This window comes from Aegilops tauschii, chromosome 2 (genome assembly GCF_002575655.3).
Source record: "Aegilops tauschii subsp. strangulata cultivar AL8/78 chromosome 2, Aet v6.0, whole genome shotgun sequence".
Lineage (NCBI taxonomy): Eukaryota > Viridiplantae > Streptophyta > Magnoliopsida > Poales > Poaceae > Aegilops > Aegilops tauschii.
This window is the reverse complement of record NC_053036.3, coordinates 580,953,368-580,968,406: the sequence shown is the minus strand read 5'-3', so window position 1 is coordinate 580,968,406 and position 15,039 is coordinate 580,953,368. Positions and strand designations below refer to the sequence as shown.

The following is a 15,039-nucleotide window of genomic DNA, read 5'->3' as shown; positions in this document are numbered from 1 at the left end:
GCAGAGGGGCGAAGGGAGCAGGGGGCGTGGTCGAGGCAGAGGTCAGGACGGCGATGCGCGCCGCGGGCGGGCGTGGAGGCCAGGGAGCGCCAGGCGGGGCGCCCGTGGGATGCGCCGGGCGTGAGCGGGGGGGGTGTCCAACGGGGCAGGGGGAGGAGAAAGGAGAGGGAGCATGGGGGGCGCTCACATATGTGCCGTAGGGACATGGCAACGGGGCGCGAGGTGGGAGACGGGGACGACGTGCGGCGCAGGGGAAGGCGAGGAGGCAGTCCGGCGACGGCGTGGCGGTTCCAGGGCAAGGTCAGCTCCGGGCGGCGGCGATCCGGTGACGGGGCCACGGGTGGTGGCTCGGGCCGGGGTTGTCAAGGCCGACGCGGGGAGGCGAGGTGGCAGAGGAGGTGGTCGAGGTCCGGCGAAGGGCAGCACCAGCGTCGGGGCGCGGGGAAGGGTGGGTCGACGCGGGCGTCGAGGCGATGGGGGCGTCCGGCGACGGGGGCGAGGCGGCGGCGTCGCGGTCGTTGCCCCGATCTAGATGGGATCGGGGAGTGGGGGAGCGAGGGAGTGGGGAGGTGGAGGTTGTCGGTGGGGAGTGGGGGGGCTGGAGTGGATAAGGGGACGGCTGGTGGGCCGGTTTGGGCCGGCCGGTTAGCTGGGCTGGGAGGCCCAGTGGGGGGGGGGCAGGCCTCTTTTCTTTATTTTGTTTTGTTTTTTTAATCTTTCAAATTGTTTTAGTTTCAATAAAATACCAAAGTGGCACCTAAATTGTTGTTACAAATTATGTCACAACCACAAAAAGTTTCATCCCAAAATAATATAGTTTAATATTTTACAAAATACAAAAGGCATTTAATTAATGGTTTTAGCTACTGATTTAATTAGTTTGGTGCATTTAAACATTTTATAAAGGCTTGGTTCCTCCACCAATATTACATATGATTTAGTTGTCACTTTTAGAACATTTTAGTTTTGACATTTGAAAAGTTTTATTGTTTGCTTGATTTTGAATTTGAATTGGAATTGTTTTTGGACCATCGCGAGATTAACAACAGTAACCGAGGTGACGTGGCATCATTAGCAGAGGTTTACTGTAGCTTGATTATCCGGGCGTCACAGATAGTTATTAAGACAAGGATCCGTTGAGATACGTTGGGCAGAACGTGCATTAATGGCGGATGACGTCACGGCGGGTTACAAAGAATCCAGAAGATGACGTCATGGCGGGTTATAGCCTTTGCGCAGACAGAAGCCAGAAGATTTTTTATTAAGGTATTGAAGATTGACATGAACCGGTTCAAATCAATCTGGGGCCTAATGTTGGGGATGTAACTATGGAGCCACCCGTCCAGGAGGGGCCGGGTTATGTCATGACGATCATCACATGAAGCCCAATATCAAGCTTGAGGATGGCGGTTCAGTAATGGGCCTAAGGCCTAGAGGCGGCTTAAGGCCCATAGTGATAAACCGCCGTTAAGGCATGACTTGTAGTGTAAGGCAAGAATAGTTAAGAGTCCGAGCCGGACACTGTTTATAAGCCGGCCGGGACTCTGAGAGCCGCCGGGCGTTAACCTCTCTATATAAAGGGACGACCCAGCGGCGGTTCAGGACAAGTAAGATCAGATCGATAGCCAGGCATAGCGGTTTAGCTCCCTGGTCATCGAAACCCTAAGTAATTCCACCTCAACTGGAGTAGGCTTTTACCTTCACCGAAGGGGCCGAACCAGTATAATCCTCGTGTCCTTTGTCCCGTTTAACCCCTTTAAGCTTCCTAGTTGCGATGGCTCCACGACTAAGTCCTTGCACGAGGACATCTGCCGTGACAATTCCACGACACTGTGCCAAGAGGCAAGAAGTCCCACTTTGCCAAGGTTCAGGAGGCTTGTAGGAAGGATGTCGAGCAGGCATTTGGTGTGCTCCAATCTCGATTTGCTGTGTCCGGTACCCTGCTCAGACCTGGTCGAAAGGTCAAATATGGGAGATCATGACTTGTTGTGTCATCTTGCACAACATGATCATTGAGAGCGAGCAGGAAGAGCCAGTGTTTGACACTGAACCATACTACAGGCAGGGTCATCTTGCCCAAGTTGATCACCAGCTACCGGCAATCTGGACTGCCTACCTCAATATGCGTCAGGAGATCCGAGACCCAAAGATGCATCAACAACTGCAGTAGGATCTTGTGGAGCACCTATGGAGGCTCAAGGGCGACGCCTAGCTCGACGTGTGATAAATATGAGTTTATTTTTGTTGAAGTATATAATTTGTATTGAACTATTTGATTTCTATTGATTTTCTGTGATGAACTATGTGATAAAAGTATTACTTATGTTGAATTCACGTCGAACCACGGCGCATATGGGCCGATTCGCGCCGATATCGGGCCATTTTTCGCCGAAAGTGGGCCGAAAAGCAGGCACATTTGCGTCAAAAATGGGCCGATATCGGCGCATGGGGGCGGCCTGGGGGCGATGACTGGGTGCCCAACCGCCCCAAAGCCGATTATATCGCCGGCTCGCCCCCAGGCGACGATTTTTATGCCTCCTGGAGGGCCAACGGCTGGAGATGCTCTTATTGCCCACGACCACTCTACAAAGCGCTCCCCACAACCGTCGCTCGTCCTTCAGCTCATGCCGTAGTGCCAGCTGCATGTTTTGTCTCAGCGTCTTCTACGGCAACACATCCACTGCAGCTGTCATTCATGCCGTCTGTCACCGCTGGATATAGTGCTCGCCTTGTCATCAAGCCTGCTTGAAGATTTCTCGGTACCGCCCGTGCCTCTGTGGTACTGTGCTGCTGTGGTGTACTGGGGGGGGCACTCATACAACCCCATCTCACAGTACTGTTGACACTGGTAGCGCCGTGCTCGTTTAGCGCATGATATCTCACCAGCATGTGTTGGTCTACGCTCCATATGGAAAGGTGGGGTCGAACCTAGGTTAACCCCATGCCCTCTTGGACAAGGTGGGGCAGAACCCTGGACCTGAGGTTTTGCGATAGGTTCACGAGGCCATTAGGCCAACTCCACCGCGCGACCCCATCCCGTCCAGCCCCGTCCGTTTGGGGTAAAAGGGACAAACGAGGAGGCCGAGCGCGCGACGACCTAGACCCTCTGGTCTGTTTTGTGTCCGGGCCGACCCATTTCGAGCGCAAACATGCGCCGGTCTTGGGTCGCGGCGGACAGCGAACGTCCGCGTCGGGGCCGCGTGCCAGGCGGCCACCTACCTCCCACCCGCCAACATCAATACGCACGCGCGGGTGGCCCCACCTGTCATCCACCCAGCGAACGGCCGCCGTCCTTCTTAAATGGGAAGCCGTGGACCGGTCGTCGTCCACACGTCCCACTCCGGCCCCTCTCTGCCCCCTCGAAACCCGACACTCCCCGTCCTCGACCTCGCCGGCCGGCCGCAGCCATGGGGCTATGGAACTACGACCTCAAGGGGAAGCACGACGGCGAGGCCGACTAGTCCTTGGGACGCCGCCGCAGCTCCGTGAAGGAGGAGCCCGCATCACCGTCGCGCACCTCCCGTCGGGCCCCCGCGCCTGCCCCCTTCACCATCGCCCCTAGGGCCGCCGGCGAGCGCGACCGGCAGTACCTCAGCGCCGACGTATGTCGGCGCTACTGGGAGACGAGGACGCCGGTCCCGTGGAGCGACGTCCACCTCCCAAACAATTGGCACCTCTCCGCCGACCGGGTCTCGATCCCGCCGGTGCCGATGAGCGGCCGTGCGCGCCGCGACGTCGACATCCCCGAGCTGGAGATTGTGGCGAAGGAGGAGGTGATGGAGGAGCCGCTCGTGGCCGCGTTCCACCCGGGCCTGGTGGGCCAGGGGTGGACCTGGTCGTGCACGGCGGAGCAGATGGCCAACGCCGTGGGGGCGTGAACTGGTGCCCCACGTTGCCGCGGTCACCGGAGCGGGACGCCTCGCCACGGGAGGAGGTGGTGCAGGCACCTGCCACCTTCCAGCCCGCCGCCCCCGTGCACCACGGACCGTCGGCCCACCTCTGGACGCCGCCGGACTACGTCGACCTCGTCAGCGACGACGACGATACCGGCGGCCACTGAAGACGGCGACGGCCACGGCAGGAGTGCACGGGCGGCGTTTTTTATTTTGCTTTTATGTTAATTATGGCACTGGGCCGTTAAGTGAACCGTGAAACTGGGCCGTTTTATGGCCATGACCCCTTAACTTATGTTTTAAGATTTTTTAACTGCGTTTATTTATTTTTTAAGTCATTTTTTTGTTTTTCTGTTTTTTTATCACGTCCAACACGAACATGATTTGGGATGCGGCCGCGCGCTGGGCGCACCCACGACCCAACGAACAGAGGCGGACATGGGCGAACCCATTGCCGCCCCAAAGGAACAAAATCCGGCCAAACCGGATGTCCGTTTGGGGTCATGCGATGGAGTTGGCCTTATTCAGGTCCGGACGGGACCACCGGGCCACATACAACCCATTACGGGTCGCGCAAGGGGCGTCCTCTCGCGCTAGCCACGTCGGATTTGGACGGTCGTGCGAGCAGGCGCACGATTGGCTTTGTTGCTGCCCCACCACACTAGTCGTTTCCTTAGTCTAGAATGAATGTTGACAACACGACGACCCATGGCGTTTCTTCCTTTGGCCAGACAACGAATGGCCACACATTAGATTTTCCACAATTGCCTCATTTGATTTTCCACAACAGGGATTTTTCTTGTATCGGCAGCGAATCACACGACACGCGTCAATCAACCAACGGTAAGCACAACGTAACTTCGCGAGCATTCACCGCCGCGTTTCCTTCCGCCACAAGCCCCCCGATATCCTCCTCAGTCTTTCCAAAATCCAAACCTCGCAGCCAATCCGAACGTTCCCTTTCCCGCTCCACGAGCGCCCGCCGACACGCGGGCCCCCACTTACCGGCCCCACCCGACAGGGACCCGAGGGGGGCGACGACCACGACCATCTCCCGTTAAGTCCCAGGCCGCGCCCCACCCCCGCTCGGTCCGTCTGCCTGGCCCGCCGCCCGCCGCCACCAACGAACCGCCCGCCCGCCCCTCCTAAATCCCCTCGCCCACGATCCGATTGGCGCAGCTCGCCAGGTTTCCGTTGGCCCCTCCTCCCCGGCCCCCCGCCGCGCCTCCGGCGACCTCCGCCCGCCGCCCGCGCGGCCCGGTCCACGGGGCGGCCCGGCGCGGGCTCCGGCCTGGCCTCTCCCCGCCGTCGCTTTCTTGGGGTGAGTTTTTGAATCTTGATTCGGACGGAATGGGGTTCTGATGCGTTTTTGAATTCTTTTCGATGGAAGGGTTTGATTGGAGTTGGTCCGTATATAGAGCGGTATTGAATCCGCGGCCTTTATCCGATTTCGCCTAGGTCGGGCGCTGGGAATCGGTCGCGCCGGCGGCCGGGGGAGTTCTCGGTGATCGTGGGCGAGACCGACTAGGATTGTGCATCCCGTAGATTTGTGCACCACTCGGTTCTCTCGATTGCTCCATCGTTTCTTTAAATTAGTTTCAGACGTTGCTTGTCTGACGACACTTCCCTGTTCCTGTCATGCCTTTGGTTTGAAAAAATAAACAGTCAAGGTTTCAGTGTAGGTCTTTGTTGAATTTGCGACTGCGATTCCTGTCACCGTCGTGGCTTTAGAACGCGTTGTTGTTGGAGAGGTTTATCCACCTGCTTCTTGCACATGTTTATATTGCTCACATTTGTTAGTACTAGTATTTAGGTGTTATTATTGCCAGCTAACCTGTGATTGGCTTCTTGCAGGATTTAGACACTTCAATCGACAAGAGCCCTCTGACCGTTGCACAAGATAGCTGACAAGTTTGCATAGTCACAAGTTCGCCACCAACATGGAGATTATTGACCTGTGTTCAGATAGTGAGGACGATGTTAAACTGTGTTCAAAAGGCAAAGCCATCACTCATCTGTGCTCAGAGGACAGAAAAGACAGTCTTGTTCCTATTGACGGCGCTGACTCCTCTCTTCTTTTACTCAACACGCCGTTTGCCAAGAATAATGCAGAACAGCCAATCACCTTGGATGATGATGATTGGTTAAGTAGCAATCCCGCTTCATGCTCTTATAGATCTCCGGCTGGTTCATCACACAGGATCTATCCTCTCTCAAGTTCTTCGCTGATGCTATATGATTCCTCGTACGGTAAAACCAAGCAGGAAATTGATGATGGTGAGTACACTGCATTTATCCTTGGTTAACTCTGACAATTAACAGTTTTTAAAAGGGCACCGCTGCAGCCTGTGACTAGTAGCAAGATTAATGTTTCTTCACTGCTCAAACTTGTCAGATGATGATGTCTATATGTATTCGGCTCCGCCTCCATCATTTCCAACCAGTCATCCAAGTTTGAGTGATGAAGAGGATCTTACTGCAAGGTTTAATTATGCTGATGGTGGAACTGGGATGTTTTCATCTACGTCGTCAATGGATTGGAAACTACCTTTTGGTACCAGCCAGAACGTCAAAACTGATAGCGATAGCGGTGTGTAATATGTACCTTATTCATTTAGTTTGAACAAAAATATTCACGCTGGTGCAAACTGTGATTAATTAAGATGCTTTTTCGCCATTCGTAATTGTCAGATGATGTCTACACTTATGAAGGCCTGCATTCACAGAGGATGTTTCCTCCATCAATGCCTTCCTTTAATCCAGTTAATAATGACCCTGAAGTTTCCAATGGCTTTGGCACGCAAGGCCAACCAAACGCAGAAAAAAGGCCTCTTGGTTGTGATGAGAGAGCTATATATGAAGAAGCCCTACAGGTATATAATTTTACAAGTCACTGTGGAGATCATATATGCTTTAATTGCCTGGTAACTTTGATCGGATTCTAATTAACATGGATTGTAAACAAAACTTTTGTGCAGCATATCAGTCAGGAAACAAAGGAAGAAGATCTGCCTGAAGGTGTTTTGTCCATATCACTCCTTAAGCACCAGGTAAACTTTATCTTCCAAAACCTCAGCTGTTGTTATTGGTATGTTTACTCTGGATATCCTGTTCACTGCTATGTTCTTGTATGTTTGACAGAGAATAGCATTAGCTTGGATGCTCTCCAAGGAGAATAGTTCGCATTGTCCAGGTGGAATTTTGGCAGATGATCAGGTTATTTTCATTTCCTAGCTTATTGCACTTGCTGTTATTATTTTACCACTTCTCCTTTCTTAGCGCGAGATAATTTCCCATGATGTAGGGTCTTGGGAAGACAATATCAACAATTGCCCTAATACAAAAGGAGAGGATTCAACAGTCTAACTTCATGTCTGCTGATTCCGACAATAAAAATTCTGTGCCATTAGATCTTGATGATGATATAGTGATGGCAATGGACAAGAACAAACCCAAGGGTGAACCCTCAGATAGGCTTGATCATGAGCTCTGTGCTAGTTCGTCGGGGAGTGCTTTTAATAGAATGGCGAAGACTGTTAAAGTTGAGCCCAAGAAGAAGGGCCGAGTGAATCTACCATCCTCTGCATCAACCTCCAGGTCTGCTACTAGACCATCTGCAGGAACACTGGTGGTTTGCCCGGCTAGCATTCTTAAGCAGTGGGCTAGTGAGATCAAAGCCAAGGTTGCTGAAAGTTCCAGATTATCTGTTTTGGTTTATCATGGAGGTTCAAGGACTTCAAAACCAACTGAGTTGGCAAAATATGATGTTGTTGTCACCACATATACTATTGTAGGCCAAGAAGTGCCCAAACAAGACTCTGATAACGATATGGAGCCAAATCACGATGAGAAGTATGGGTTATGTCCAGATTTTGCTGCTCGTAAAAGAAAACTGACAAAACAGACCAAGAAAAAGGCAATAAAGAAAAAGAAGGTTAACAGTTCAACCGCTGACCTGGATGGTGGTCCACTTGCCAGGGTGCGATGGTTTAGAGTTGTGCTGGATGAAGCTCAAACAATAAAAAATCACCGGACTAAATCTGCTAGAGCCTGTTGTGGACTGAAAGCAAAAAGGAGATGGTGCTTATCGGGTACACCTATGCAAAATACAATTGACGACCTGTACAGTTATTTCCGCTTTTTAAAATATGAGCCATATTCTTCATTTAGTTTGTTCCGCTCGATGATAAAGGGTCCAATATCTAGAGGCTCAAGTCAGGGGTATAAGAAACTTCAAACTGTCTTGAAGATAATTCTGTTGCGGCGCACAAAAGGTGAAACAAAATTCTTTGACAGTTTGTCTATATCTATCTATCTGCAATTGTTTGTTATCTACTACTCCCTCCGTTCCTAAATATTTGTCTTTTTAGAGATTTCAAATGGATTACCATATACGGATGTATATAGACATATTTTAGAGTATAGATTCACTCATTTTGCTCCGTATGTAATCACTTGTTGAAATCTCTAGAAAGACAAATATTTAGGAACGGAGGGAGTATATGCCGTAAAGGCGTAAAATCCACACGCCTTTGCCTATAGAATGAACTCTAACATAATACTCACAACCATGATAACTATTGATATTAATTTTATATCATCTGTAGATGTATACGTATTTGACTTACATTCTATATATGGCAACATGAATTTATCACCTTTGGCCTCCTGGGATGTCCACTGATCGGAGGAGCTAGGACCCTGTAAATATAACCTCCTAGGAGGCATGTACTTTCCCACCTTTTCAATGCAATGAAACGCAAAATCGCTTTGCGTTTTCTCGAAAAAAAATTGTCACCTTTGTCTTGGAAAATGCATTTTTTTCATATGTATATTTATTAGCATAATTTACTCTCATTCCACCAGCCATGAAATACATAACAAAACTAGAAACTGAAGGAGGGGGAACAAAGTACAAAAATATAGGGAACTATCTAGACAGTAAGCACCTTTTGATTTTATTTAGATGATGTTTGCGTATATTACTTCCTTTACTCGGAAAGCAGTTCCATCATGTTTTGTGTCTTAAAGTGCGCATAACTGTAACTTGGTTCTTCATTGGTTGTGATATTCTGGGATTGATTCACTTACAAACTGTTTCCATTAGAAACACTACTTGATGGAGAACCTATCATAAAAGTACCTCCAAAGACAATTGAGCTGAAGAAAATAAATTTCACACAAGAGGAACGGTATTTCTATTTGGCTCTTGAAGAAGGTTCTCGGGAAAAGTTCAAGGTAGGTTCAAGTTTACAAACTTAATTTTATTCAGTTTTTATATCCTTGGTCACTCAGTTGGATGTTGTGTTTAGATCATATCTAAACTTTTGGCAATTGTGATGCATTAATGTTGTCTAATCTCAAAAGCAGTATCTCCTGTGCACTCGTTGAAGTCGAAAAACAGCTCAGTTTTGAGTTATCACAACAGTTGTGGCTTTCAAGAATATCTCTTAGAATAGCATGATTATATATTGTCTATCGATACTTCCCAAACTATTTGCTATCCCGGTTGTCTTATATTATCTGATAGAACCTTTTGATCTGATGAGCTTTTTAAGCTGTATTGGGCTCAGAGGGATTGTTCGATGCCTTCGCTATTTTCTTTTCCTGAACATAATCAAAATATTTGCCTTAACATTATAGCTATTATGTTTAGCAGTCTGAATTTAACATTCAATGCTCTTAATAATTTATACCATTTTTATTTTTTCCCCACAAAAAATCCTTTTGTTTGTGATGCTCATATATTTCCTGTTTATACCGCAGGAATTTGCTGCTGCTGGAACAATAAAACAAAACTATGCAAACATTCTTGTATTGCTGCTGCGGCTTCGGCAAGCTTGTGATCACCCTTATCTTCTGAAGGATGACAATCAAGCAAATTATACTGACCGGGCTTCCATAGAAATGGCAAAACAACTTCCTAGGGAAATAGTGATGAATTTGCTCGAAAAGCTGGAGGTACGGCGACCAATTTGTATGATATGTGCGGTAAGCAGCTTGGTCACTTAACATTTGTACGTGTAAAATTTAGTCAACATCTGTATGTCTAAAAATTGTTACCTTGCCTCTGAAATATTCATTTGTTTGCAGGAGCAGAGAAAGAACTACATGGACTCTCGCACAGGACCAAAGGTTATTGTTTTTATTTAGCTGAAGTATTTGTTCTTTCACAACTATTTTAATGAGTATAGAATAATTTAGTCTGTTCCCTCATTTTGCAGGAACCACCTGAGAATGCTGTTATAACAACATGCTGCCATATTTTCTGCTATGAATGTGCACAAGAGAGCTTAAGTGAAGAGGAAGTCTGCCCTGTTTGCAAACAGAAATTAAGTTCTGAATTGCTTTTTTCACGCCCAGTATTAAGGCTCTGTATCTCTGATGAGTTGGAGTCATATGCAATAACTAGTTCTGCAGCAGCAGTAGCAGTAGGAGATAGTTCTGCAGCAGCAGCAGCAGGAGCAGATAGTTCTGCAGCAGCATCAGGAGCAGATAGTTCTGCAGCAGCAGCAGCAGCAGATGAATCATCCTCGATTTGCGAAGCCAGTTACATCTCATCGAAGATCAAGGCTGCCGTTGACACGCTTAAATCAATCTTCAACACACATGGTCCTACTGATAGTGATACTCCTAAGGCAATAGTCTTCTCCCAGTGGACTGGTATGCTGAACGTCCTGGAGCTTTCACTGAATAGCAATTTCATAAACTTCAGAAGGCTTGATGGGTCAATGTCCCTTGACGATAGAGAAGAAGCAGTGCAAGAGTTTAAGGCTGACCCAGAGGTACGTTCTACTCCTTTCTTTTTCAGCGTTATTACATTTACCATTTAGGAATTAATAATTCATCTCCACCATTCAAACAACAAATAATCAGAAAAAACTGTTCTTGTTCCTTATATTCAGGTAAGAGTGATGCTCATGTCACTGAAGGCTGGTAATCTTGGTCTAAACATGATAGCTGCTAGCCATGTGATCATGCTCGATCCCTGGTGGAACCCTTACGCCGAGGACCAAGCGGTTGATAGAGCACACAGAATCGGGCAGACCCGTCCTGTGACTGTCACTCGTTTCACAGTCAATGGCACGGTTGAAGATCGCATCTTAGCTCTGCAGGTAATAACTTTGTCCGAACTTGTTGGCACTCTGCTTGTGTGTATTGCCCCCTTCATATTTTTTCCCCCTGTTTTTTGTTGTGACAAAATGTGCATGTTTCTGTTGCCAGGCGAAAAAGAGGGAGATGGTGGCATCAGCATTTGGCGACGAGAAAACGGGTGGCATCGCAACTCGGCTCACCGTGGAAGATCTCGGATATCTCTTCAACGTATAGGGAGCTGATCGCAGGCCTTTGGCGTCAACAATCGTGCAAAGCTCTTTTTGCACAGATTTTTTGGAGCACCTTAGGACTATTCTGCGGGTCACCGCCATGTTCTGATACCTTGACCAAGTTTTGCAGCGGTGTTATTGTGGGCCCTGTTGGCTCATGTAATTATCTTACGCCCGTGGGCCTGCTGACGTTAGAAGTCTATTGTGGGCCTGCTCTTAGGACTATCTTACGCCCATGTTCCTAGGACTATTGTGGGCCTGCTGACGTTAGAAGTCTCGAATATCTAGATAAGAAACCTGTGTCTCTTCCCATGTGGGCATGATAATTCGTTTGATTTGGATGCTCCCATATGTACATACTCTTTCTACCCTAGAAAACATGATGTTATTGGCGTACCTTTAGTCGAACTTGAGAACTATGATGATACACATAAACTTGTGTCTCGAAACTCCTGAGATAATGGTCTGCAGTTTTTATTGTGGATCTGTATTTGTTGGATCATCTGTATTTGTTGCTATGATGCTGCACTTTTTATTATGGATTTTGAAAACTCATAAGATGTTGAACTCTTAAATCATAAAATGAGAGAACGAGAATCCCCAGGGAACATTTTCATAGGGTTAGCTCTACAAGAGGCAATCAAGGCGGCGGCCACTCACTCCCTCGTACTTCCGGGCCATCGCGGGTCTCCTGGCCATGATTGGGGAACCTTGGATCCGAGTCTCCGGGAGAATGTGTCAGTGAGGTGAACATTTTCAAGGGTCGATGTGTCTTGAGATCATTTTTAGCAGACCCCTTAAAACCGCGCGGCCCGTAAAATTCTGGCGACTAGGGTTTGGCCCGTCTTTTGGGCCAGACCAAAGCCTGTATACGCGCCCCGGCCAATAAATCTTTTATAGTGGCCAGGAAACTGCCCCCCTCGCGCAGAAAACTGAGGGTTCGCGGCTGATATACGGGGCCTAACCTTATCCCCGCGCCGCCGCAATCTCTCCTTTCCCCTCTCGATTTCTCGCCGTCGGCGACTCCAATCCGCTGCCCAACTCCACCATGTGGCGCAGGACGGGCCGCAGCGCCCGCGGTGGCGACGACCCCGAGCGGAAGCGGTGCGTCGCCGCCGACGCCGCGAGGAAACGGAGCGCCCGGAGGTACCTCAACCAAGGCCTTTAGCCGCCGCCGTCACTCCTCCGCTGCGAGACGGAGGAGTATGACCGTAGGCAGGTGCTGCTGTCCTCCGGCGCGGGCACCTCCTCCACCGGTGCATCGAGCTCCCGTATGGCGCTCACGCCGGTGAAAAAGAGCTGGAGGAGCTCCCACCGCTCCGCGCGGTGAAGAGGGAGCCGGAGCGGTGGGACGGTGGCGTCGTCGGGCCGGAGGATTTCCTCCCCCCGGCGGAGGCGGACGCCTTCGAGGCCGCCATCCTCTTGCGCAGTGCGCAGGAGGAGGAGGAGGCGGAGCAGCGCCGTCGGCGAGAAGCCGATCTCGACAAAGTCCTCCTCGAGTAGGGGCTCGCGAAGACACAGGGGTTCGACGACAACTTGGTAGCATGTCACGGCACCGCGAAGCCAAGGCGCATGACGACATCTACATTGACCTCGGCTCCAACGACGAGGACTGAGCTCCTCCGCCGCCGCACTCGGATGGCCCCGCTGAGCCAAATTTTGGCATTAGGGTTAGGGTGGCCGTTGCTCCTCCGATCTAGTTTGTAAAAAATCGACTATGTATGACTTTTGTATGATGATCAAGTAACTATGAACGCTAGTAGTTCTACTGGAGTAGTTTGATTTCTCGCGTGAAGTTTTGATTTCAAAATTTACATGTTCATTTTAAAGTTTCTGTTCTGCCGCAACTGTTTTTGGTTTGTATGCAAGGCATGCCGCGAACTTTAAACGCACTCTTAAAGGTCGCGATATAAGGGGTCTGGCTAGAGATGCCCCGAGAGTGGGTGGTTTTTCATGCGAGCAAACTTGGCTGGAGCCCAAACTTAGCCATGGTTTCTGATACCCTTCTCTCACATCCAGTAGAAAGAGATTAAGGCAAACTATCATTGATTTTCACATGGTTAGGCCTCGTTTGGTTTATAAGACTAGGGTATTTCTTTTATCCAGACACCTCAAAATATTTTAAACTACTTCTGACCCCTTTTTTAAAAGCTGAGAGAGGAACGTTTGGTATCCTCTCAACCTCTTCATCTATTTTGGCCAATCTATATCGTGCTTATTAGTGTATAAATGTATATGTACACATTTTGTTGTATCAGCGGCTGACAGCGTTGGCTCACGTTGTGTAGGATACCAACAACATCCGATTTAGCCTAGCCTTGTCATCGTGACACCCAAAATCGAGTTGTTGCGGATTGGTGTCTCACGGCCGACACGGGTTCGAGCCCCGGCTGGAACTTTGTTGTCTCATATTCTCCTCCTTAATTAAAAAGCCGTAGGGGCCTCTCCCCCCTATTGGTCTAGTTTTTGTTGGGAAACCGGGCCACCCGGAGGGGTGGCGGCGGCCGCGTGCAAAACGCACGGGCTGGCCCCTCCCGTTTCCCCTCTTTTCTGTTAAGTGGGTACTTATCCTTTAACCCCTAGTCCATATATAAAGCAACGAGAAGCTATCATTGTAATCTCTGATCATTGATTAATAAAGCTGGTCTCCTCCATCTCTCTGTGTCATTTACTTTCGCGTGTTTCGACTACTTCGACTACTTCGTCTACGACGCTCGCCCTCGCTCCGCAACCTCGGACCGGACTCGCCGGCGGAGTTGCGGAACACGTTATCAGCACGCTTCGCTCCATCAACTCTCCGTCAAGCCTACGTCAAGCCTGCATCACGCAGGCTTTCGTCGATCCCGCGGAGGTATAAGATCCGATCCCCATTTTTTTTTGCAAAAATGGATTCCTCTCGTTACTACGATTCCGTTTTTGCGATTAGATTATTATTCGGATTTGATCTACCTATGGTGCGGATTTTCCTTCCAAGAACCGAGCAGACGAACACGTCGCCGACCAATGTCGATGTTCTTGGACTACGAGGGACTTGTTGACTGCACTATAGGGAGTCGGTACCGATCGCGACCCACATGGTCGCGGTACCGCCGCAAAAGCACCAGATGTGCCATGCGCCGTCGGAGTTCCGGACGAACACGACGAAGATCCGCATCCCGAGGCCGGCGTCCAGATGACGCCGTACCAAGCACGCCGCGCCGCGTCCTGCTGACGCCGCCGCCGCCGTCTCGGTGGCCGGCTCGACGCCGCGTTGTCTGGCCGTGGCCGCCGTAGTCGCGGTCGTCGCCGTCGCGTGGCGTGGCCGCCCAGTCGCGCCGGTCGTCGCCCAGGCCGAGCCCGTGCACGGCCGGCTGCCGTCGCCGGGGCTCGAGCTGGCCGCGCCGTGCCCTGCCTCTGGCCGCACCGCGCCGAGCCTCTGGTCGCGCCGCCGCCGTGGGCGCGCCGCTCCGCTGGCCTGCTTGGCCACCAGCCGCAGCCGCGTGTGCTGGCCACCCACGGGCCGCCGCCGCGTGCCGTGCCGGCCACCGCCTCCGCGTGCCGTGGCCGCAGCCGCCGCCGCCGCGTGCCGTGCCGGCCACCGCTGCCCCGTGCCGTGGCCGCGCCGCGCGCCCCGCTGGCCGCGCCATGGCCGTGCGCCCTGCTGGCCGCGTGCCTCGCTGGCCGCGCCGCCCCGAGTGGCCACGCTTGCCCGGTGCAGGTCGCCGCTCCCTCGAGCGTGCGCGCCTGGCCAGCCCCAGCTGCGTCTGGCATGGGTGCCTGCGGACGAGCCGCCGCCGCCGCTCGGCTGCCAGGGGAAACCCTAGCGTCGCTGCGAGCAGGAG

At 50.9% G+C, this 15,039-nt stretch overlaps 1 protein-coding gene across 1 annotated transcript; it reads left to right on the top strand.

The window, feature by feature from the left end:
• Positions 1-4,981: 4,981 nt before the first annotated feature.
• Positions 4,982-11,653, top strand: LOC109736814 (helicase-like transcription factor CHR28). Its single transcript, XM_045233334.2, has 13 exons — positions 4,982-5,214; positions 5,748-6,170; positions 6,289-6,483; positions 6,585-6,766; positions 6,872-6,943; positions 7,035-7,109; positions 7,198-8,167; positions 9,001-9,131; positions 9,660-9,884; positions 9,987-10,028; positions 10,118-10,678; positions 10,799-11,008; positions 11,118-11,653. Exons 2-13 carry the CDS (start codon positions 5,834-5,836, stop codon positions 11,220-11,222), a joined length of 3,105 nt encoding a protein of 1,034 aa, XP_045089269.1. The 5' UTR covers positions 4,982-5,214; positions 5,748-5,833; the 3' UTR covers positions 11,223-11,653.
• The last annotated feature ends 3,386 nt before the right edge of the window (positions 11,654-15,039 follow it).

What these genes read in the sequence shown, in the direction of transcription:
- LOC109736814 (XM_045233334.2), top strand. Translation starts at nt 5,834, where the DNA reads ATGGAGATTATTGACCTGTGTTCAGATAGTGAGGACGATGTTAAACTG. An exon ending in GAATTTTGGCAGATGATCAG is followed by an intron (nt 7,110 to 7,197) that starts GTTATTTTCATT and finishes CCCATGATGTAG; the next exon opens with GGTCTTGGGAAGACAATATC. An exon ending in TCTGTTGCGGCGCACAAAAG is followed by an intron (nt 8,168 to 9,000) that starts GTGAAACAAAAT and finishes TGTTTCCATTAG; the next exon opens with AAACACTACTTGATGGAGAA.